This window comes from Hippichthys cyanospilos, chromosome 21, assembly GCF_059441005.1.
Source record: "Hippichthys cyanospilos isolate Australia breed blue-spotted pipefish chromosome 21, RoL_Hcya_1.0, whole genome shotgun sequence".
Classification (NCBI taxonomy): Eukaryota; Metazoa; Chordata; class Actinopteri; order Syngnathiformes; family Syngnathidae; genus Hippichthys; species Hippichthys cyanospilos.
In genome coordinates, this window is record NC_142389.1 from 5,797,582 (window position 1) to 5,819,232 (window position 21,651).

A 21,651-nucleotide genomic window follows, 5' to 3' on the forward strand; every position below is an offset into this window, starting at 1 on the left:
CTTTCTATGCATAATTGTATTTTTTAATGTTTTTTTTAAAACAACCATGGGCGTTTTTAAACCCTGCTTTAGGGTAAATGTTCCTTCATAAAACGCAGTCTTTTTTTTAATGTGTACAGTATATACGTACATACTTGTACATTAGCTACTTTGTAAACAGTATCTGTGCTTATCTACTGTCTCTTCTCCCTCACCGCATCATAAATTGATTTTCCCGGTGCTTCCTCCTTTTGCCTGCAGGTGGCACCGCATCGCAATCTCTGTGTCCAAGAAGAACGTGACCCTGATGTTGGACTGCAAGAAGAAAATGAGCCGACCTTTGCCCCGCAGCAACAACGCAGAGGTGGACACCAATGGCATCACCGTTTTCGGAGCCCGCCTACTCGACGAGGAAGTGTTCCAGGTGAGAAGATTGGTTGTACGCCCGGTGAGCTAGGTGGGGTTCGGATTCCCTTCCGATGTTTGACCTGGCTATCTCTTCGCTCAGGGAGACATCCAGCAGCTTCTGATCGCCTCCAACGCTCAAGCTGCTTATGACTTCTGCGAGCACTACAGCCCCGACTGTGACTCCCCCCTGCCCAAGACGCAGGCACAAGACCCCAACACATATGTGAGTAGCGCAGATGCACTACTTGAGTGTCCCACGAAAGAAATAAAACAAGATCACTTTCAGTACGTTCAAGGACAGGAATGAGCTCCTCTTGTATGCAAAATTTGGATGGAGGCATCAGAACTCTTCTTGATCATTGAAGACATCCAAAAGGCTTCTGTTGTAAACATTTCAAACATCTTCAAGATGGAGCAGTTGCCTCCATTCAATTTCTGCTGATATAGATCATTGAGAATATACAGACAGAGATCTTCTTCCTTCATATTTGCAATGAAACTCAACGAGAAGGTCCGTGTCAAAGCCTCAGAAAATACTGAAAAATTCTGACGGTTTTGATGAATCATCAAAGTGCTGTTTCCTTATCTCTTCCTTCCCAACCTGCACCTTCCTCAAACTCTCCTCACCCATGCATCGGCATCGCTTTGCTCCTGAGTTGGAATTTTATCGTGAACTCATTCAATTCTATCGACGTAATTTTACATTTATAAGAGTCCACACGTTCTACCACAGACAAACATTTTCAAGTGTCAGGCTTAAAAATGTCTGGTACTAAAAGAGTTAATTATATAGAAAATATGAACGTTTTATTGCTAAAAATGGCTGGTATAAAAAGAGTTAATTATATACTAAATATAAATTTTACTGCTGATAAGGGCTTATACTAAGAGTCATTTATATGCAAAATATAAGCTTTTTACTGCTAAAAATGTATGATAGTAAAAGAGTTAATTATAAACAAAATATGAACTTTTTACTGCTAAAAAATGTCTGATATTAAAAGAGTTAATCATAGGTAAAATATGAACGTTTTACTGCTAAAAGTGTCTTATATAAAAGTGTTCATTGTATGCAAAATATGACATTTTTACTGCTAAAAATGGCTCTGACTAAAAGAGTTCATTATACCCAGATGAAATAATAACTCCCAGAACGGGTGAAATAAGTGGACTATCCCTTGAACTCAGTGAAAAAATGTTGTTTTAAAAGTATAAATTGCTTGTGTAAGATAATACCGTTATCAAATCAAATCATTCCATGCCTCAGACATAATTCTACATTTTTAAAAAAACAGACATTCTACTCCATTTTTTAATTTATTTCGAGTGGCTGAAGGAGTGTCTAAAAATGTCTCGTACTAAAACAGTTATGATTATCATTAGTCTAGAATGTTTTCAGACTGGGTTTTGCTCTGAGGGATCAAATCTGTTCCCCCTGCTTCACCTGCCTTCTTATCTCCCCCATCACACATCCTTTCCTCCCTCCTGTCTCCCCCTCCCCGCCCATCAGTGCTTTGATGAAGAATAGGACCACCACAAATACCCCAAATATGAGGAGGAAGCAACAGGCGCACCAGCCTTCGCTACATCTCATTTTAACGTTGCTGCTTGCGGTTATTTGTCATTTACGTGTCATGTGAGTGGATGTATCCGCATGGCTGGGTTGTTGAGGCGGTGGAAAGGGGCGTGGCTAAAACTGGGCGTGACACTTGTATCAAAAGTCAAATTCGGATGGATTTCTTCCACTTCGGTTCCAATCCAATTTTTTGTCTACGGCAGCGGTTCTCAATATTGTTTTGATGATATAGCCACTGCGAAATAAATAACTATCATACTAATATCATAAATAATAATAAAAATATCATAAATAATTATGTGAAAAAGGAAAAGACTTCAAACATAGTGCTTTGCCATCAAATTTTGGAACTACATTTGCACATTTCAGCAACTCCATAAGGTAGATCGTGCAACTGTTTTGCTGTTTAGTTTCTGGCTCAGCGAAGCGCATCCTTGTAAAATTTCACAAACAACGTTGTGCTTGGGAATCATCACAGAATGTAGCAATAATAAATATGATAAATATCCAGTATATTGATATTTTTGGGGCCTGCTGGCTAGTTGTAATTTGTAAAAGGGCTGGAATACCCCAGTTGCTTCATGTTTCAATTAATTTGCTCCCAATTTTAAATTTGGAAAGAGATATGAACTGTTCCTGTGTACAATATGCAGTATAACCATCTGTTTTATTCGCGGCTCATCTGCCATATAATTGTCTCGCGAATAAAATTGCACATTCCTTATAAAATGTAAAAAATTGAATGCATGCTACATTTTGTAAAGGAGTCACTAAAAGCTAATATAGCAATAAGTTGCTTTTTGTTCCAATTAATTTGCCCGGAATTTGAAAGAAAAATAAACTGTCTCTCTCTAGGCATTTAATTAGAATTGCCGATGCCTGTAGGACCTCTAAAAATCTCATGAAAACCCCAAAGTGCCTTCGTGTACCCCCCAATTGAGAACTGCTGTTCGAGAGAGCACCGATTAACAAATGAACAAATTTATTACCAAGAAGGGCTGAAGACCACAGAAAATGCCCTCCGTGACCCCGCCCAACAACCGGCTCGGTTTTGATGAGGCTAACGACGCCGCTTTATTGTTTCATGTTGAGAATGGCATTACTGGAGAGATCAGTCACTGGGGTTCTATGATGGCCAATTGAAACTTTGTATGCGCTCCCGATTGGTTAAAATGACAAAGAAGGACTCCGCTGTATCCAGTAATGCCTGTGCAGTCTCGGTAAATCATCCAAGACCTTTGCCATCTTGATGTCATTGTTTCTCAACACAGCCACTCTTGTCTTTCTCTCCCCTTCTATTCCCCCTCCCAACCCTACGCATCTCCTTCTCCTTTCTGTGTCTTTGCCACCTCGCTCGCACACATTAAACACCTCGACCCGTTTATAAACTCGGACGTTAGAAGACGAAGGGGAAGGCCGCCCCGACCAAAGCCTCCCCCGTCAAAACCAAGCCTACCCCGGCTAAGCCAGCCAAGGGCAGGACCTTCAAAATAGTCAAGCCACCCCTTCCAAACAAAGCCCCCAAGTCTTCCACCACCAAGTCGCCCAAATCCAAACCCACCGTCAAGCCCACCGTCAAGTCCACCGCCAAGCCCACCGCCACCGCTGTCTTCTTGTCCAAAGCGAAGACCACGTCTGCGGCTAAAATGAAGACCACGACCGCCCCGGCTAAGAGTGCTAAAGTAGTTGTTGAGAAGAAAGCCGGTGGAAAATCTGTCGTGGTGAAAACCAGCAAAGCTTCGGCCGAGGTCAAAGGTAACGAAAAGGTGGTCGTCGATAAGAAGGTTGTCGGTAGCGGAAAATCTTCCGCGGAGAAAAAATCCGCGTCGAAGGCCAATGGAAAAACAAGCGTAGAGGTGAAAGAAGTTAAGGTCAAAGTTCACGGAAAAACCGAGAACAAGGTTGGAGGTGAGGCTAAAACTACTACCAGCAGCAGCAAAGTTACTGTGGTAGAAAAGAAAGGCGCAAAAACTGAAACCACTACAAAAACAAAGACCGTTGTCAAAATAGAGAAGACTACCGCGAGCGCGGCAACATCCGCTTCCAAGGTAGAAGCTACAAAAGCTCCAACGGCTACAAAAGCCGCCAAGGCCGAGCCCACAAAGGCGTCCAAAACTTCTCAAGTCAAGTCCGAGATCAAAGTCAAAACGGTGGTCTCCAAAGTTCCCCTGGTCAAGCCCACGGTCGGCAAAGCCATGAACGCCGTGGTGGAGAAGTCGTCCGTCGCGAAGAAGGTCCTGACCACTGCGGCTCCGGTCCGGCCCACTCCCCCGAGACCCACCAAATCCAAGGCGGTGCTGGACACGAACATCAAGTCCCTGCACAAACCTTTCCCACCCTTTGACAAGACCGCGCTGAGTGGCACCGGAATCCCAAAGAAATTTGACATCGGTTACCAACAGGTACGACTCTGGTTTGGGTCGGAATGTCCCGCCTGCGCCATCTGGAGGTCATTTTCTTTTTCCGACCTTCAGGATGCCGCGGTTTTTGTTGATATATCATATGCTCTTCACTGCGCGGTGTCCATATGATATGATGCGACGGCGCAACGTGAAGCATGGCTCACCGTGCACGTTCCGTCTTACCTGCCAGCTGCGTAAAGCGGACCTCCTGTCGGGAAGGCCTTGGCACGCCAGTCGCATGAATGCGGCATGGATTGGCCAGAAACACTTACGGGAGACGGGACCACACACGCAACACAACACCAGCTCGTTCTGTCAACTTTGTTCGCCTTTTTTCATGAAGCTCTTCCTTTCTGCTATCGAAGAAGATTAGGGCCAGTGAAGAAAGAAAAAAACGTTGGCAGGATTAGCACTTCATTCTCAGAATTGTAATTTTAAAAAGTAAAAAGTGAGAATTCTCACTCCGAAGTCAAGATTTCTCACTTTGGTCTCAGTGTTCTGAGTTTAAGGTGAAATGTCTCACTTTGAAGTCAGAATTAACGCTTATTCTCAGAAATCTTGTTTGATTCTCACCATTATTACTTCAAAGTCAGAATTCTCGCGATAGTTATTATCACTTAGAGTGAGAATTTTGACTTAAAAATGGAAATTTTGACTTCACAGTGAATATTTGGATTTCAAAGACAGAAGACTGACAATAAAGTAAGAATTCCAACTTTAAAAGGAGGATTCTATTCAATTTTAAGACAGAGGCCTGTCTAAATTGAGAATTCTCACTTTAAAGTCAGTATTCTCACCTTCTTTTCAGTCTTCTGACTTCAAAATCTTCTGAAGTCAAAATCTCACTTTAAAGTCAAAATTATTCCCTTATTCTCAGTCTTTTAACTTAAGAGTCAAAAGTTCCGCTTTGAAATCAAAATTCTTACTTTAAAGCCAGAATTCTCACTATAGTCAGGATTCTGGCTTTAAAGTTAGTGAAAATAGTGAGTTTATTTATCAAATTTAGTAGAATTCTCTCTTTAGAGTCAATGAATTTCGCCTTAAAAGTCAGACTTCTGAATTCTGGCTATTATCGGAGTCCTAAGCATAAAATTAAGTCATAATTCTCACTTTATTCAGAATTGCAATATTATTTTAACGTCAATTCTGACTCGAGAGTGAGAATTCTCACTTTATTGTGAGAATTCTGACTTCAAAGTGAGAACATTTCAACGTGATTTTAAAGTGAGAATTCTGAGAGTAAAATCAGAATTCTTTGATAAAAGTGAGAATCCTGCCACCACTCTTTTCGCCTTTACAAGCCCTAATCCTCTTCCATACTTCTGGTCATGTGAATGAAGCAGCCTCAAGCAAATCTTCAGTCTCGACTTCCCACGCGAAGCCGACTTGATTCACTTTCTCAGTGAATTCGTGGAGATCTGTTCTGTGGGGCTGCTTTTTTTTTTAACGGGGTTTTTGTTGTTGTTGTTGTTGGTGAGCACCGCTAACATCCCCAAGCATCCGTTGGGATGCTTTCCTCTCCTGGGATGAGCGTGAGCTACCGTAACAAACCCCGTCAATGTTATCCTGCGATACAGTGAAAAGAAATGTCATTTACGTCTGGGCGACTCCCTAAACCTCGCACGCGGCGACGTTTATAGTCCCGCCGGCGGCTGACATTTCTTTTCCGAGATGTTTGTGAAACATGTGAGTTGGCGCCGAGACAACCACAATGCTGTTGTGTTCTCTTCGTATAACTCATCATCACTCACAAGCAGACTTTGAACTAACCTTCGCTTCTTCCGGTCAAATCTGCTTACTTCCTCCCTGCCTACCCCCTTTTCTGCCCGATCGACCAATCAGGATGTAGACACTGAATATACCGAAGCTGACAACACCCCCGCAGAGACCGATTATTTCTATGAGGAGATCCTGCCAGAGTCCGAGGGTGAGGTGGTCACGCAAGAAGAGAACCCCACGCAGGTAACACACGAACGACCTCGCCGACGATATGATACCATTCTGCCGCAAGTCGCTCCTAAAATTTACAGATTAGACAGAAAAAAATATTCGATGACCTTTTTCTATTTACACCTTGCGAGAGGATGAAGCAATGTGGGTGGAGTTGTGCTGTAACATAGGGGGCGGGACTAGCGCATGCATGGGCAAACTATGGCCTGGGGGCCATATGCGGCCCGTTAATCTTTTTCATCTGGCACACCAAATTGGGAGAAATTATCAGTCAGGAGGAGAGTGATAATGTTTATATTCTGAAAGATAGCGGAACTATCAGTGTTATTTCTTAGTAGTTCCATAAATCGAAAACTTGAACAGATAAACACGTTTGCTTTCCTGGTGGATTGTCTCCTGGTGGCAAAAAAATAAAAAAATGCAGATAAAACACACAGGACTATAAACCACAGGGCTCAAATCATGAGAAAAACTTTGCGGTTTATTGGCTGAAAAATACAGTAAATGGGGCTCGAATAAGTCAGAATTATTTTGTTCATTTTCTATTGAAAATAAAAGCACGTTTTCGAGATATCCCACATTATTCTTCTCGTATGAGGTGGATTATTAAAATACTCCATACGTCTATTTCTGGTTCAACCCTTTTGTCAAATTTCAAAACACCTTGTGGCCTTCAAAGTTTGTCCATCCCTGGGCTAGTGTATATCGCTGGGAAAATTTTGACATTTCGTGCAGATTGGCTCAAGCCATAGGGCAGCCATTTTATTTTGTCTTAGTTTCTTGACAGCTACTAAGCGGCATTGATAGTCCATATATATGATCATGCGTCTTTCTCAACTATTGTTTGATTAAAAAAAAAAAAATCTTATTATATAACACATTAAAAGATATGCAAAAAAAAAAAAAAGCTAAATCTACTTAGCTATTACTCGTAACAGGAGCGGAATAGAAACCAACGGGCACACATTCTTTTTGATAAATAAGTGAGCATGGTAAATAAGTCGGCATCATCCTATCAGGCTGGTCAAATAGATCAGATTTTTTCATGTAAAATCCGCTATTTAGGGGTGCATCAGTACAAAGAAGCTAGCCCAATCTTGACCCTGATACTTTCCACTGTGTGACTCACACCTCACCACTATTTTGTTGGCGCCGCCGCCACCACGCAAGACGGCTCGGGGAGATTCTCCAGTCCAAGGACCACGCGCCACATTGACCTTTTAACACGGCGTCCCCTTTTTTCTTAACACCAAGACTCGGTTTGTTCGTCATCTCGGCGGGGATCGCGCAAACGTCTTGTGACAAAAGGGGAAGCGGATGTGGCGTGTTGGTGCTTGACGGAAGCTCTCGGTGAACTAGAGAGCATCCGCAGCGGCTCTTAGTTCGCCCGTGTCGTGAAAACATTCACTGCCATTGACGGATAAACACGTCCATACGTATTAAAATGGATCTTTGAGGTTTATAACATCAATGGAGATGAATTTGTTCTTCAGTTCTCACGCAATAAACTCAACCCTGGTCCTGCTTAAATCCACCAAGGGTAAGTTACGGCCGCAGCCTTCGGGGACCGACTCAGGTCATGTCATAGATTGAAGGCACGTTAGTGAAAACGTCTTTTGTCGTGAGCTCACTAAACCCCAAAGACAGCAGAGAGAAAGTGAGTGTTGACAATGAGCATTTTACGTTTGTCTCATTTTAAAAGGTAAGACTCATTCCTTCCTCCTTATGCTCCTCTTTCACTCCCTTCTGTCACTAACATTTCCCCCCCTGGCAAACATCACTCCTCCTCCATCTTTCACGGCTTCCTCGGCCCCCCACAGCAGTCGCAGGTGGAGACGGATCTGGCGGGGGGAGAGGTGGACTCCACCACGACAGACAATGTTGGTGAGGAGCACTTCACCGAGGAGTACGTGACCGGCGACGTGGGCGACGTGGGAATGAAGGAATACGACTATTCCTATCGGGAGTACGGGGAGCCCATGCCCGAGGCCCGGGAGGTGGAAGGCCACTTTGGCCCCGCCCTGTCCGCTGTGACAGACGAGGCAGGCGTAAGTCATTTTGCAAAAAAAAAGCAAAAATGTTTTTATTTCAACCAACTGTGAGTCACGGGATTTGTCAGGAGGATTACTCAGCGTCAAGCCTGGAGCAGAATTTATTTGATATCATTTTAAAAATCAACACTGTAAAAATAATCGGGCCTAAATATGGACCCAACTTTTTGGGTAAAATGAATAACTAAAAAAGTTGGGAGCTCCACTTTTGATGGGTCGAAAGTCAATTTTCAGTCAATTTTTGACACAATTTGCTGTTTTATTTTTCCTCACTGTTTTTAGGTCGTAAAAAAATCTTTGTGAAATATAGAGTTCAAAAGGTTGGTTGTTCCCCTTTTGACTCCATTTGTGTTCTTTTTCACCCAAGATTTTCTTTAGAGTAAAAAAATATTAAACACACACAAAACAAACAGTTGGGTCGAAACAAAAATGGACTGACCCAACTAAAATTAATAGCCTGAAAAGATTGCTTTGCACACTTGTGATCTAATTTTTCTGTTTTTTTTACTTTTGACCCAACCATTTTATCGTGCAAGATTTGAAAATTAGCTAAACAATTAGCTAAACATGAGGTTTGTGGCACAATTCTGTGGATGGGTTTGCAAAATTTTTATTTACAATACATACAAACTAAATAATTGGGGCATTTAAGGGGAAAGAAACCCAAATATATTTTTAAAGTAATATGTTCTATGCAGCTCCACTGATCTAAACACATTCTGATTCATAATTGTGTTTGTGAAATATGAACTAAACAACAAAATCCAGCCATTTTTATTCATCCCTGGGGACGGCCCGTCGACTGAAAATGACATCACAGATGTAAGGGCTCTGGTCACAACCAATCACATGCAGTATTTTCTATTTTCTGAGTTTGATCATGTGATCCACACGAGCTGTGCTGTGATTGGTTGTTGACCGGAGCCCTTGCAACTGTGATATCTTAGCCCTGAGTAACTTTGAGGGGCATAGGCCATATAAGACATTTTTGGGGTGGCATGCGATTTTTGTGGGGCCATATTGCCAAAAATATTCACCAAAAATGAAAAAAAAAAAGGAAACTGAGTACCAAGGTTGCTACAAAAGACAAGAACAGAAACTATTCATCTAAAAGTGACATCCAAGGTGACCGCAGTACACTGGCAAGCCCTCATTCTCACATTGCTGGTTGAAATGCGTGCGGGGTGCATAAAGAGCCATCCGAGAGCGCATCAAATTCCTGCGCCTCCTTTCGTGATGCTCTTTATGTCACCGAGTTCAAGTATGGAGCTGCTAAGAGTCAGGAAGTCGGCGCAGGAGCAGAAGTTCTTCCCCAGCAGCACTAACAGGTTTTTGCTCAAGAAGTCACTGAAGATGTAATGTTTTACTCTCATGACTTCTGTGCAACGCCTCGAGTGAGGCAGCAGCCGCTCAAGGGCGTAGCATTGTTTGTCTCACGATATTGACCGTGGCGTGTTGTGGGCCACGTTTGTGTGTTTGTCCTCAGGCGGCCATCAGAGGACAGAAGGGTGAGAAAGGAGAGCCCGCCGTGCTCGAACCTGTGAGTCTTGATCCTGTGGCAAAAAATAAAAGCAGAACCGAATTTCATCCATTTGTGTTGTTTCGTAAGTTGCACCCCACCTACATGTGGAACCTTCTCCGCAGGGTATGCTGATCGAGGGACCTCCTGGACCTGAAGGACCTGCTGTGAGTTCATGACCTTTCAAAATGATCCCCCATTAGTGGTGTCTTTTAATTCTTCTCAATTTTTCTTTCAGGGTCCTACTGGCCCTCCCGGTAGCTCTGGTCCTCCTGGTTCTGTCGGTGATCCCGGTGAGAGGGTGAGTTTGAGCATGGACATCAGCTGGATGGCTCATAGTCCACCAAGCTAACGCCCTTGCTCCATGTCACAGGGACCTCCCGGCAAGGCCGGTCTGCCTGGCGCCGACGGAGTTCCCGGACCACCCGGATCCTCTGTGATGCTGCCTGTGAGTCACTGAAACGTCGCCAGCCAGCAAAAACTTGATGAATGTGTTATTGTGGCACAAAGACTAGGCCAGGACTCTGCTAGGACAAGTTTAGCCCTTCTGCGGTCCAACTTCTGTTTGCCTTTTACAGTTCCGCTTCGGCCAGAGTGGAGGAGATAAGGGTCCCGCCGTGTCTGCTCAGGAGGCCCAAGCAGCCGCCATTTTGTCTCAGGCCAGGGTAAGTCGTGTTAGCTGCAAAAACTGTCATCGCATCAACTAGTGCAGCGATCCTCAAATGGGGACACGCAAGATTTTAACTGGGCTTCTGCAGGTATCAGCGTACGTAATATTCTTTTATAAACAAGAACATTACTGTTTTCAAACTAGGAGCAAATTAATTGGAGCATGAGCAACTTATTGCAAAATTGATATGGCGACTCACTTGCTAAATATTGTGTGACTTTAATTTTGTTAAATTTCATATTGATGCACATTGTCATTATTGACAAAATTTTCCAGCTACTCGCCAGCGATAATTTTCCACTTTTGATGTCCCAATATCTTTCCTATATATTGACTATCCCTATGATAGGATTTTGAGCACTTCCTCAGTTTTGTCAGTCACTCATTCACTGCCAGCCCAATTAAAACGCATGCTTTGATGTCTGACAGTGAATGAGTTAGAACGTGGTCTTCACAGTAATAAACTGGCCCTAAAAACTTGGAAGTTGACGTGAACTCAAAAGACAAAAGTGCTGTAATTCTTTATACGTTGTGTATTTTGACAAAAGAATATTTGAGACTTTTTTTTTTAACTCATTGACCCGCATTCTAGACCAGTTTGACATTATCAAGACTGTACTCACAACTGTGCTGATCTTGCAGCTAAAAAAGGGCATCAATGCCATCTACTGGTGATTATGCATTAGTAAAGTTGCTTCCTAGATTAATATTTACAGTGAAATAGCATCAAATGCTGAAAAAAAATAATGAAAGCTCGTCTATGAGTGAATGTTAATGACAACGTGTCCCTTAGATGGCTCTGAAAGGACCTCCTGGACCAATGGGATTCACCGGACGTCCCGGACCCCTGGTATGACCTCGTACCTTCAGAGATTTTATTTGATTCCAGGACATGATTTAAAGCAGGTTTGACTTTAGATGATGCATATGTATTTGTATTTATGTATTTATTTATGTTAGGGAAATCCAGGAAGTCATGGTCTTAAAGGAGAAAGTGGAGACCCTGGACCTCAGGTGGGATCAGTTCGAATAAAGTGGGGAAAAAAGTTGACATTTTGAGGGAGCTAACCTGAAACTGCTCTGTCAATATATTAGGGACCCAGGGGAGCTCAAGGTTTGATGGGACCACCAGGCAAAGCAGGAAGGAGGGTAAGTTTTAAAGGTATCAAAGTTGGAAATTTGAGATGACGCTTTCTTAACCGGTCGCCTCCGACAGGGTCGTGCGGGAGCCGACGGAGCCCGGGGAATGCCCGGAGAGCCCGGCACTAAGGTACAGCTTTGAAGTTCCCCGAAATCCAAATGTGGTCACTAACAGCCCGGTTGTCTTTTCAGGGCGACCGCGGCTTCGATGGCCTTCCTGGTTTGCCAGGCGACAAAGGACACAGAGTGAGTATTACTTACTATGCATGCTATTTCAAACTTCATAAACACTCCTGTCATGTTGGGGGTCAAACTGACCCGTTTGAAAATTAAAGTAAATGACCAAAGAATACTATTGATGTTCCTGAGGATTGATTAGATCTAAAAACGTTTCTTCAGGTTTTTATATTATATGTGACCCCGGGTCAAATTGACCCGGTGTTATTACTATTCCAGAAAAACAAAAGTAACACACGGTTATAAATTAAGTGGTGTCTTTGTTACTTTGAGTGTGTTTCCAATCAAAAATAATAATTTTGGATAATTACACACACCTCTGGGTCATATTGACCCAGAGACATTATAGCTGTTTGTGAGAAATAAACATAAGTCACTGCTTAAAATCAAAACCATTGGATTTGGATTACATATCCGACCCATTAGGGTGACTAAATACGCCCCGGGTCAAAGTGAACCTGGGACATAATTGCTGTTTCTTGCTAATCAACATAACAGGACGGTTTACTGCCATTGACGACTATAGACGTCAAAAATGAATTTTCACTGGGCTCCACTGACGGCTGTAGAAGTCAAAGATGCATTTTAACGATTATTGAATGAGGTTATATTCTTGAACTAAATTTATTTTCTTTTCTTTCAAAGGGAGACACTGGATCAATGGGACCCCCAGGACCTCAAGGAGAGGATGGAGAGAGGGTAGAGAGACATAGCAATTTGAAAATGGATCAAATCTGAAAGACATTTGTCATTTTCAACGTCTGTGTGTCTTCAGGGTGACGATGGCGAGGTCGGACCCAGGGGTCTCCCCGGTGAAGCGGTAAGTATTATTTTGTCCTCACTCTGAATTTTTGAAGACGTAGTTGCATGGATCTTAGGAAGCAGGGTCGAGATGAGTCTACATAGCGACAACGGCAAGTTTGTTGCCGTTAGCGCTAAGCTCATTTTGGAGGCTGTAATTTGTGGCGCTCTCAGAGAATTCAAGATTGTTTTATTTTTCCTTCAACGTCACTTTTTTTTTCCTCTTTCCTTCTAGGGACCTCGCGGCTTGCTCGGTCCCAAAGGTCCTCCAGGAATTCCCGGACCTCCTGTGAGTCATAAGAGTTTTTATTTTAATCCAACAACAGCGCTAAAGCCTCTCTTCTTCATTTAGGGCGTTCGAGGAAATGACGGACCTGTTGGTCCCAAGGGCAACTTGGTTGGTATCTTGTCATCGTTTTAATTTTTCCGTTTTTGGTCACGTTTTGACCTGCTTAACTCTTCTTCTTGTCTCAGGGTCCTCAAGGAGAGCCCGGACCTCCTGGTCAGCAGGGGGCATCAGGAACTCAGGTGAGACCCCAGACTGTCCTACTTTAAACTCGTTGGATCCCATAGACACCTTTTTACCTTCTCGCAACAGTCCAAACAAACAAAACCCCGTACTTTATTATATTTATTTTAAGAAATGATTTTTCAAGTGAGAAACAAGTTCGTTAATTTAGTATTTTACTTGTGAAAGTACGAAAGTGTTTGACGAAACGAGAGTCTAAAAATGGCTGATTTAAATGGATTAAGTATTAAAGTAATCAATCAAACAAGTACCATAGGTAATTAATCGCCAAAATAATTGATTATTTTAGATAATTAAGGACTGAATTCATCAGGTACTTTAGGACTTTAGTTCTTAGGTCCCAAAATAATCATTTACTTTAATTACTAAAGTACTTAAGTAACTGTTTACTTTAGTCCCTTAAGTACTAATATACTAAAGAATTTAAGTACTTTAGTACTTAATTAAAAATAATTTACTTAATTTGTTTAGTACCAGTCATTTCTAGACCCTCCTATAGCCAAACTTGAAAAAAATATACAGTATATGAATAAGTACCTGGTATTGAATGTTTGGATTTACAAAAAATGTACAAATATGTCTTGGGGATTGAAGGAGTTAATTTGTAATTTGCCACATTGATTGAATGTGTTTGTTTTTTTCACAGGGAATGCCAGGACCTCAGGGAGCCATGGGACCCCCAGGAGAGAAGGTAAAACATTTTTAATGCTTGGCCAATCTTATTTCCGATCCATCTGCCATTCAAATGAATATGAACAAATGTTCTGAAAACATGCAAAGTGTAATCGAGGCCTTTGTTTACCTCCTCCAGGGTCCCACGGGAAAACCAGGTCTACCAGGAATGCCAGGCGCTGACGGACCTCCCGTGAGTTTCAATTTTTGATTTGTTCCCACGTGGACAATTTAGTTTGAAAACCACTGTTGTTGTCTTGCAGGGTCACCCAGGAAAAGAGGGGCCACCTGGCACCAAAGGCAACCAGGTGAGAGGCACCAAATTGGCACATCCATCTCACTTGTTACTAGAGAAACCGATAAAGCGTGTCTGATGTGTCTGCAGGGCCCCAACGGTCCCCAGGGAGCTATTGGTTATCCTGGCCCTCGTGGTATCAAGGTCAGTTAAATCATCAGCCATTTTGGTTCTGATACTTCTGAGTTGTTTTTCTCCAGCGGTTTCTTCAAATTTTCTGGTGCAATGTGATTGCAGGGCGAGCAAGGAATCCGAGGACTGAAGGGCCACAAGGGAGAGAAGGTGCGTGATCATCTCAGGAAATCTATGCTCCTTACATAAAAGCAACAAGCATGTGAACGAACATGTTCTTGGGGACTTTAGGGAGAAGATGGCTTCCCTGGAATTAAGGGAGACTTTGGCGTCAAAGGAGAGAGGGTAACATGGAACCTTTCGTCTTTTCCCACCTTCTGAGTTATTCATCTTCATTCACCAATTTATCGAAGCGCATTTATTCTCCTGCTGCCAGGGTGAGATTGGCGTGTCAGGGCCCAGAGGAGAAGATGGCCCAGAGGGGCCAAAGGGACGAGTCGGACCCCCTGGTGAGCTTGGACCTCTCGGTCCAATCGGAGAGAAGGTATGACTTGTTCGTTTAGGAAGTTGATTCTCTTAGGGTATGTTTGAATTTGAAGATAAGAGAACATCATGTGCTTTTAGGGCAAACTTGGCGTTCCTGGACTTCCTGGCTACCCTGGAAGACAAGGACCTAAGGTAAAAGAGTTTTTGTGTTGGCTTGTGGAGTTGATGTTCTGTGCAGCAGTTTGACCCGATCTCTCTGTCTTGTAGGGATCTCTAGGATTCCCAGGATTCCCCGGCTCAAACGGCGAAAAGGGAGCAAGGGTAAGGAGTGTCAGACCACTGGAGTGATGTCCCAATTTTGGTCCATTTCCTGATTTGTGACTGTTGTCCTTCAGGGTCTGGCTGGTAAAGCAGGACCAAGAGGACAAAGAGGACCAACGGTAACGTCAATGCTTCACAAAAGTCTAGTTTGAGTTTTGTGATTTTTTTTAATTACTTCACTGTCTGTATCCATCAGGGTCCCAGAGGACAACGAGGACCACGAGGCGCCACTGGAAAACCAGGCGCAAAGGTTGGTCATTAGTCACCAAAATTTCCTGGACTGCCAGGAGTTTCTCGATTTTAAAGACAAACGTTTGTTGTTGTTTTTTTGTCTGTGTTTACCAGGGAACGTCAGGAAGTGACGGCCCCCCAGGTCCACCTGGAGAGAGGGTACGATGGAGGGATTTTTTCACAATGACATTCTTCTTAGCTTGTAGATCTTCTTCCTAATCCTTTTTTCGTGGTGTCACCAGGGACTGCCCGGACCTCAGGGAGCCAATGGTTTCCCCGGACCCAAGGGACCCCCTGTAAGTGAGAGAGGTGAATTCAGGTGATTGAATAGCAATATCCAGCTTGGTTTGAAGGTTTTTGTTTTTCTTTCTCACAGGGACCACCAGGAAAGGATGGACTGCCCGGACACCCTGGACAGAGAGGAGAAGTTGTGAGTTGAAGTTTTAATGTTTTGCGAGAGGAAAATCAGATCTTTGTGACGAAGATTCACCGGATCTCTTTTGATTAGGGTTTCCAAGGAAAGATGGGTCCACCTGGGCCTCCTGGCGTCGTCGGACCTCAGGTGAGTTGAGTTATGACATGGGAATCTTCCACTCATTCACTGCCAAGCCAGTCAAAAAGGCATCTTTGACGTCTATAGCCGTCAATGGCATTGAATGAGTTGATTTGTGGCCTGATCGCCATGTTTCTCAAACATGATTCTCTCTCCAGGGCCCATCTGGAGAGACCGGTCCCTTGGGCGAGCGTGGCCATCCCGGACCACCAGGCCCACCTGGAGAGCAAGGACTTTCTGGCCCCTCGGGCAAAGAAGGCACTAAAGGAGACCCGGGTCCCCCAGGAGGTCCAGGTAAAGATGGACCCCCTGGACTGAGAGGCTTCCCTGGAGAGAGAGGCCTGCCCGGTACCCCTGTAAGTGTCTAACGGCCCATACACAGCACCCCATATTATTGTCCATCACGTTGAACTACTTTTTTTTTGCCTTCAGGGTGGTGGAGGACTGAAGGGAAGCGAAGGACCTGCTGGACCTCCTGGACCTGCTGTACGTTTCAAACTCAAGAAACCATTTCTATAAGTGGCACCAAGACCAGTTTACAATTAATACAACCTTGATAGGGATCTCCTGGTGAAAGAGGGCCTGCTGGCACTGCTGGACCCGTTGGACCCCCTGGTAGACCAGGCCCACAAGGACCCCCTGGTAACGCTGGAGAGAAAGGTGTTCCTGTAAGTGTTTGTGGATTCAGTAAAGGTTTTTGACTCTATTAGCGTGTGCTTAACGTGTTGTCGTAATTCAGGGTGAGAAAGGCCCAATCGGCCCTGCTGGTCGCGACGGAGTTCAAGGTCCAGTGGGTCTTCCAGGCCCAGCTGGATCCCCAGGAGGACCTGGAGAGGATGGAGATAAGGTCAGTGGCAGGGTGTGGTTTGTGAAAATGCGCAATCAGAATGATCCTGGTGCAATCCGGCTTTTGAAATTTGCTGTGACTTATGGTGTTACTTCTATTCCAGGGTGAGGTGGGTGAACCTGGACAGAAGGGAGCCAAGGGTGGAAAAGGAGAACATGTGAGTGAAACATGGCCGGCCCTCGAAAAATTTCTAAATTCACAACATTTTGTGTAACGTGTTTTTTTTCATGAATCTCCTGTCTCAGGGACCTCCTGGTCCACCTGGGCCTATGGGTCCTGTTGGCCAACCTGGTCCAGCTGTGAGTACCGGACTTGTTCTTCATCTTGATCTTCTCCCCAGCAGGTTGAAGTCTAATTTTTTTTAATTCTCTGATCTGCAGGGTGCTGATGGAGAGCTTGGACCAAGAGGTCAACAAGGTCCTTTTGGTGCCAAAGGAGACGAAGGATCCAGAGGATTCCCCGGTGCACCCGGACCCATCGGCCTACAGGTAAACCAATAAGAATCTGATGACCTTGTGATCTTTGGAGGTCAGGAGGCTGAAAGCGTCTTTCACCTCTGACCTTTAGGGACTGCCTGGACCACCCGGCGAGAAGGGAGAGAACGGAGACGTTGGACCACTGGTGAGTAGGGAGACTGCAGTCAAAGCAGACATGATGAACAATGCTAAACACCAAAACATTTCCACAGGGACCTCCAGGCCCCCCAGGACCACGCGGTCCTGCTGGCCCCAACGGTGCTGATGTGAGTTTTTGGCTTTTATGAAATGAACATCAGAACTTCCTGGGCAACGCCAGACTGAAAAATGTGCATTTTCCAGGGCCCTCAAGGTCCTCCTGGAGGTTTGGGTAATCCTGGACCTATTGGAGAAAAGGTATACAGATGTTTAATTCCCGTTTCAGGGTGCATTAGATTTTTGTCTCTGACCACTAAAAACTCATTTTCCACAGGGAGAGCCTGGAGAAGCTGGACCACCCGGAATCGGAGGAGAACCAGGAAAGAAGGTGAGAACTTTTAAGTTTGAAGGGATTAAAAAAAAAATGTTGCTTATTCACAACAAGCTAACAGATGGTTCCTCCTGTCTGTTCTTAGGGACCTCGAGGTGAGCGCGGAGAGAAAGGAGAAGCCGGACAGCCTGGAACCGCCGGTACCGCCGGAGGGCGAGGACGACCTGGAGATGATGGTCCTAAAGGAAACCCCGTACGACTCTTTCACTGAGTTGTCTTTTGTGTTTACGCCATTTTAACATCTAAAACAATGTCGTCTTTTTATTTAGGGTCCTGTTGGCTTCCCTGGTGATCCTGGTCCCCCCGGTGAGGTTGGACCCAGAGTAAGTGTCCCCTTGGTTGACAGCCAGAATTTCTCTTGAGGATTATTTGCTTGCTTGGAGAAAAGAACCAAGGACAAATTCTTTTTTTTTTTCTCATAGGGTCAAGACGGCGCCAAAGGAGAGCAAGGAGAAAATGGCGAACAGGGAGAATCTGTACGTCCAGAACTTATTATATTCTTCCACTGAAACCTTTTCAAATATGTCGCTGACACCAATCCTCCTCCTGTTGCAGGGTTCTCCTGGTCCTCCCGGAGAGAACGGACCTCCTGGCCCTCCAGGAAAGAGGGTACACTCAACACTTTCAACTTTAAGAAAGAATCGCACGTAATCCTTCAGATGTCAGGAATTTCGTTTGTTTGTAGGGTCCCGCTGGAGCAAGAGGACCTGAGGGACGACAAGGAGAAAAGGGAACCAAGGTCAGACCGCTGATGACTTTATTTCGCAGTAAATTTCATGCCAAGAAGAACAACCTGTAAATGCTCAACAATTGAAAAGTCCATCTAACTCATTTAAGTAGTCAGCAGCAAAAGAGCTTCACTGTCCGGCTAAACCGTTTAGCTTTAGCACGGCTAGCGATGTAGCGTTAGCATGTATTTGAACATTGTATGAAGGTTGATAAATGACCATCTGTCAAGTAATGCTAAAATGTACAAACTTCTTCAAGCAAAAAAGTTTTGGGAAGCCAATCTCTTGTCACATGACCAAACTCCTGACAAAATGGCTGCGCCCTGAGATACATAAAAATTGGTGTATTTTGCTGCTTACTTCCTATTCCACACACACAATATTAATCACATTTTTTATATTTTTATATTCTACCTGTTTATTTCATCTCAGCGGGCGGACACTTTGCTCAGGGCTAAGGTAATGACCAATCAAAGCTCACCTGTTTTCTGAGCTTGGCCATGTGACATTTCCAAGCTGAGCCGTGATTGGTTGTTATCTGTGCTTTGAGCAAGTGTGACGTCATAGCTGCCCGCTGAGATGGATGGCAATGACTCCATTTCGCTGCTTAATTCATATTTAAAAAATACAATTATTAATCTAAATGCCGTGTTTAGACGAGTGGGCCCACACTGTACATTTTAGGAGAAAAGGGGTATTGGGTGGGCTTCTTTTTTAAACTTTCCTGTGAGAAAAGTTCATTCCACAAGTGAAAACAGTGACCTCCAATGGCCTTTTTTATCACTACAGTCGCTACTGGGTTTTGCATTTGGTTGACTTTCACACGGTTTTCCTTTTATTCCTTACATTTGTGTTGTTCACCTCATTCCAGGGTGACACAGGCGCCCTCGGCCCCCCAGGAAAGACAGGTCCCGTTGGTCCTCAAGGCCAACCAGGAAAACCAGGAACCGAGGGTCTGCGAGGTCTCCCAGGATCAGTGGTCAGTTGAGGATCGGGGAATGCACATTTTCCCATTGGGTATGCGGGTCTCTAGATGATGGCGTTTGTTTGTTTCAGGGCGAGCAAGGTTCTCCTGGCCCCGCCGGACCAAAGGGACCCCCTGGACCTGTTGTAAGACTCCAATTTTTTTCTGGGACGTTCATCCCTCTGCATTGGTGAAACTTTAACGCATGAATTTCTCCCTCTGTAGGGACCACCAGGTTTGCTGGGTCTGCGAGGAGACCCTGGCGCTAAAGGAGAGAAGGGACATCCAGGTCTTCTTGGTCTCATTGGGCCTCCGGGAGAGCAGGGAGAGAAAGGAGACCGAGGTCTGCCCGGACCTCACGGATCCAGCGGACCCAAGGGAGAGACTGTGAGTCTGAAGAAGGAAATTTGTGCAGTTGGTGATGACGTCGGTTCTGATGAGTCTCCTCATTGCAGGGAATGCCCGGGGGCACCGGACCTCTCGGCCCTGCTGGTCCTCCTGGTCCTCCTGTGAGTGGTAGCTCTTTTGCTTCTTGTCTTTCTGAAACTTTGGACATGAGTTTTCAAAAATAGATTTAAACGTTGGCTAGTTACACAGCTGATTTTAAAGCATCGAGCAATCACGGAGGTTACCGATACCTGTCGTTGACACTCAAGGCAAAGTCTGTCTTTGAGTAAGTCCTGCGCTACAAACTGAGTAGATAGACAGAATTTATTTGGGATCATCGAGGATCAGTCATTCCACATGTTTCACTGAGATCTCCTAACACTTCCTGTCATTTTCAGGGTCCTCAAGGAGTCAAAGGAGCTAAGGGTGCATCTGTGAGTATTTTATATTGTTGAGTAAATGAAGGAGGTGCCATTATTCCATCTGAATTTTTCCTTTTCATCTTGTGTGTAGGGAGGATCTGGTCCCAAAGGAGAAAAGGGTGTTCCAGGACCTCCAGGACTTCCTGTATGTAACATCTCTCATGTTCATACGTTTACATGAAGGAGAACTCACTCTCGTTCTTGTTTTTGTTTTTGTTTTTTTTATCCCAGGGCCCACCCGGTGAGGTCATTCAGCCGCTCCCCATCCAGAGGAGCCCCAAGTCCAAGCGCTCCATCGACGCCAGCCAACTGCTCCCCGAGTCCGACCCGGAGATGCCCGCATCCGACACCGCCGGTGCCGAGTTCATGATGGCCAACGAGGGCATGGAGGAGATCTTCGGTTCCCTCAACTCCCTACGGGAGGAGATCGAGACCATGCGCTTCCCCATTGGAACGCAGGACAGTCCCGCCAGAACCTGCCAGGATCTCCGCCTCAGCCAGCCCGAGCTACAAGACGGTGAGGAATCATCGTTCCGCCGGGAACTCCATGTCATGATCCATAACCACTCCTCCTCCAAATCCAAAACAGGAGAGTACTGGATTGACCCCAACCAGGGTTGCTCCAGAGATTCCTTCAAGGTCTTCTGTAACTTCACCAGCGGTGAGACGTGTCTGTATCCCCACAAGAGCATCAACACGGTCAGTCCTGCTTTTTCAAAGTCGCGTTTTGAGAGCCATCTTGTAAGACCTAAAAAAAAGGCACAGAGGTCTTGCCAAACTTTATGACTTGATTTCGATGGTAAAGCCTCATCCAATCATCTCATGTGCGATGCGTGATTGCGATGGCAGGTGAAAATGTCCTCGTGGGAAAAAGAGACTCCAGGTTCCTGGTACAGTCAGTTCGCTACAGGTGAAAAGGTCAGTCTGCCCGCCCCAACAAGAAATTGACATCCTCAAGATCTCCACGATCATCATCCGGCTTCCCTTCCCCGCAGTTCTCCTACGTGGACTCTAACGGCGAGCCGGTGGGCGTGGTCCAGCTGGGATTCCTGCGCCTCTTGAGCGTGGTGGCCCGGCAGAATCTGACCTACCACTGCCACCGCTCGGTGGCCTGGGCCGACCAGAGTGCCAAGAACAACCACCAGAGGGCGCTGCACTTCCAGGGCGCCAATGAAGAGGAGCTGAGCTACGAGACCAACCCGTACATCAAAGCGCTGGTGGACGGGTGCTCTGTGAGTCCGCATTTTATAGAATTGTTGGTTCGGAATATCAAAAACTTCAAAATTCGGCGCCACGAAGGTTTAAATGAAGGTTTCAAGTTAACTAACCATAGCAGCTTTTCATACTTGATTTTGTGACACAACAGCGCTTCCTATGGCCAAATGCGGTAGCGCACAATCGAATCC

At 44.8% G+C, this 21,651-nt stretch overlaps 1 protein-coding gene across 1 annotated transcript in view; it reads left to right on the top strand.

Annotated features, from left to right (window-relative positions):
• Positions 1–21,651, top strand: part of col11a2 (collagen, type XI, alpha 2) — a 37,091-nt gene that overhangs the window by 11,407 nt on the left and 4,033 nt on the right. Inside the window, exons 4-64 of the mRNA XM_088404782.1 lie at positions 241–403; positions 488–610; positions 3,364–4,365; positions 6,208–6,327; positions 8,136–8,363; positions 9,853–9,906; positions 10,011–10,052; positions 10,124–10,186; positions 10,259–10,333; positions 10,464–10,550; positions 11,349–11,405; positions 11,516–11,569; positions 11,651–11,704; positions 11,772–11,825; positions 11,888–11,941; positions 12,578–12,631; positions 12,708–12,752; positions 12,969–13,022; positions 13,086–13,130; positions 13,208–13,261; positions 13,909–13,953; positions 14,074–14,127; positions 14,198–14,242; positions 14,320–14,373; positions 14,467–14,511; positions 14,593–14,646; positions 14,738–14,845; positions 14,926–14,979; positions 15,055–15,108; positions 15,183–15,227; positions 15,305–15,358; positions 15,454–15,498; positions 15,582–15,635; positions 15,716–15,769; positions 15,848–15,901; positions 16,051–16,248; positions 16,325–16,378; positions 16,453–16,560; positions 16,632–16,739; positions 16,843–16,896; positions 16,985–17,038; positions 17,120–17,227; positions 17,307–17,360; positions 17,428–17,481; positions 17,558–17,611; positions 17,688–17,741; positions 17,830–17,937; positions 18,014–18,067; positions 18,167–18,220; positions 18,300–18,353; positions 18,430–18,483; positions 19,344–19,451; positions 19,529–19,582; positions 19,662–19,823; positions 19,892–19,945; positions 20,222–20,257; positions 20,337–20,390; positions 20,477–20,762; positions 20,835–20,944; positions 21,095–21,163; positions 21,241–21,477. Of these exons, the coding sequence (XP_088260908.1) occupies positions 241–403; positions 488–610; positions 3,364–4,365; positions 6,208–6,327; positions 8,136–8,363; positions 9,853–9,906; positions 10,011–10,052; positions 10,124–10,186; positions 10,259–10,333; positions 10,464–10,550; positions 11,349–11,405; positions 11,516–11,569; positions 11,651–11,704; positions 11,772–11,825; positions 11,888–11,941; positions 12,578–12,631; positions 12,708–12,752; positions 12,969–13,022; positions 13,086–13,130; positions 13,208–13,261; positions 13,909–13,953; positions 14,074–14,127; positions 14,198–14,242; positions 14,320–14,373; positions 14,467–14,511; positions 14,593–14,646; positions 14,738–14,845; positions 14,926–14,979; positions 15,055–15,108; positions 15,183–15,227; positions 15,305–15,358; positions 15,454–15,498; positions 15,582–15,635; positions 15,716–15,769; positions 15,848–15,901; positions 16,051–16,248; positions 16,325–16,378; positions 16,453–16,560; positions 16,632–16,739; positions 16,843–16,896; positions 16,985–17,038; positions 17,120–17,227; positions 17,307–17,360; positions 17,428–17,481; positions 17,558–17,611; positions 17,688–17,741; positions 17,830–17,937; positions 18,014–18,067; positions 18,167–18,220; positions 18,300–18,353; positions 18,430–18,483; positions 19,344–19,451; positions 19,529–19,582; positions 19,662–19,823; positions 19,892–19,945; positions 20,222–20,257; positions 20,337–20,390; positions 20,477–20,762; positions 20,835–20,944; positions 21,095–21,163; positions 21,241–21,477 (5,695 nt within the window). The remainder of the gene's footprint in view (positions 1–240; positions 404–487; positions 611–3,363; positions 4,366–6,207; positions 6,328–8,135; positions 8,364–9,852; positions 9,907–10,010; positions 10,053–10,123; positions 10,187–10,258; positions 10,334–10,463; positions 10,551–11,348; positions 11,406–11,515; positions 11,570–11,650; positions 11,705–11,771; positions 11,826–11,887; positions 11,942–12,577; positions 12,632–12,707; positions 12,753–12,968; positions 13,023–13,085; positions 13,131–13,207; positions 13,262–13,908; positions 13,954–14,073; positions 14,128–14,197; positions 14,243–14,319; positions 14,374–14,466; positions 14,512–14,592; positions 14,647–14,737; positions 14,846–14,925; positions 14,980–15,054; positions 15,109–15,182; positions 15,228–15,304; positions 15,359–15,453; positions 15,499–15,581; positions 15,636–15,715; positions 15,770–15,847; positions 15,902–16,050; positions 16,249–16,324; positions 16,379–16,452; positions 16,561–16,631; positions 16,740–16,842; positions 16,897–16,984; positions 17,039–17,119; positions 17,228–17,306; positions 17,361–17,427; positions 17,482–17,557; positions 17,612–17,687; positions 17,742–17,829; positions 17,938–18,013; positions 18,068–18,166; positions 18,221–18,299; positions 18,354–18,429; positions 18,484–19,343; positions 19,452–19,528; positions 19,583–19,661; positions 19,824–19,891; positions 19,946–20,221; positions 20,258–20,336; positions 20,391–20,476; positions 20,763–20,834; positions 20,945–21,094; positions 21,164–21,240; positions 21,478–21,651) is intronic.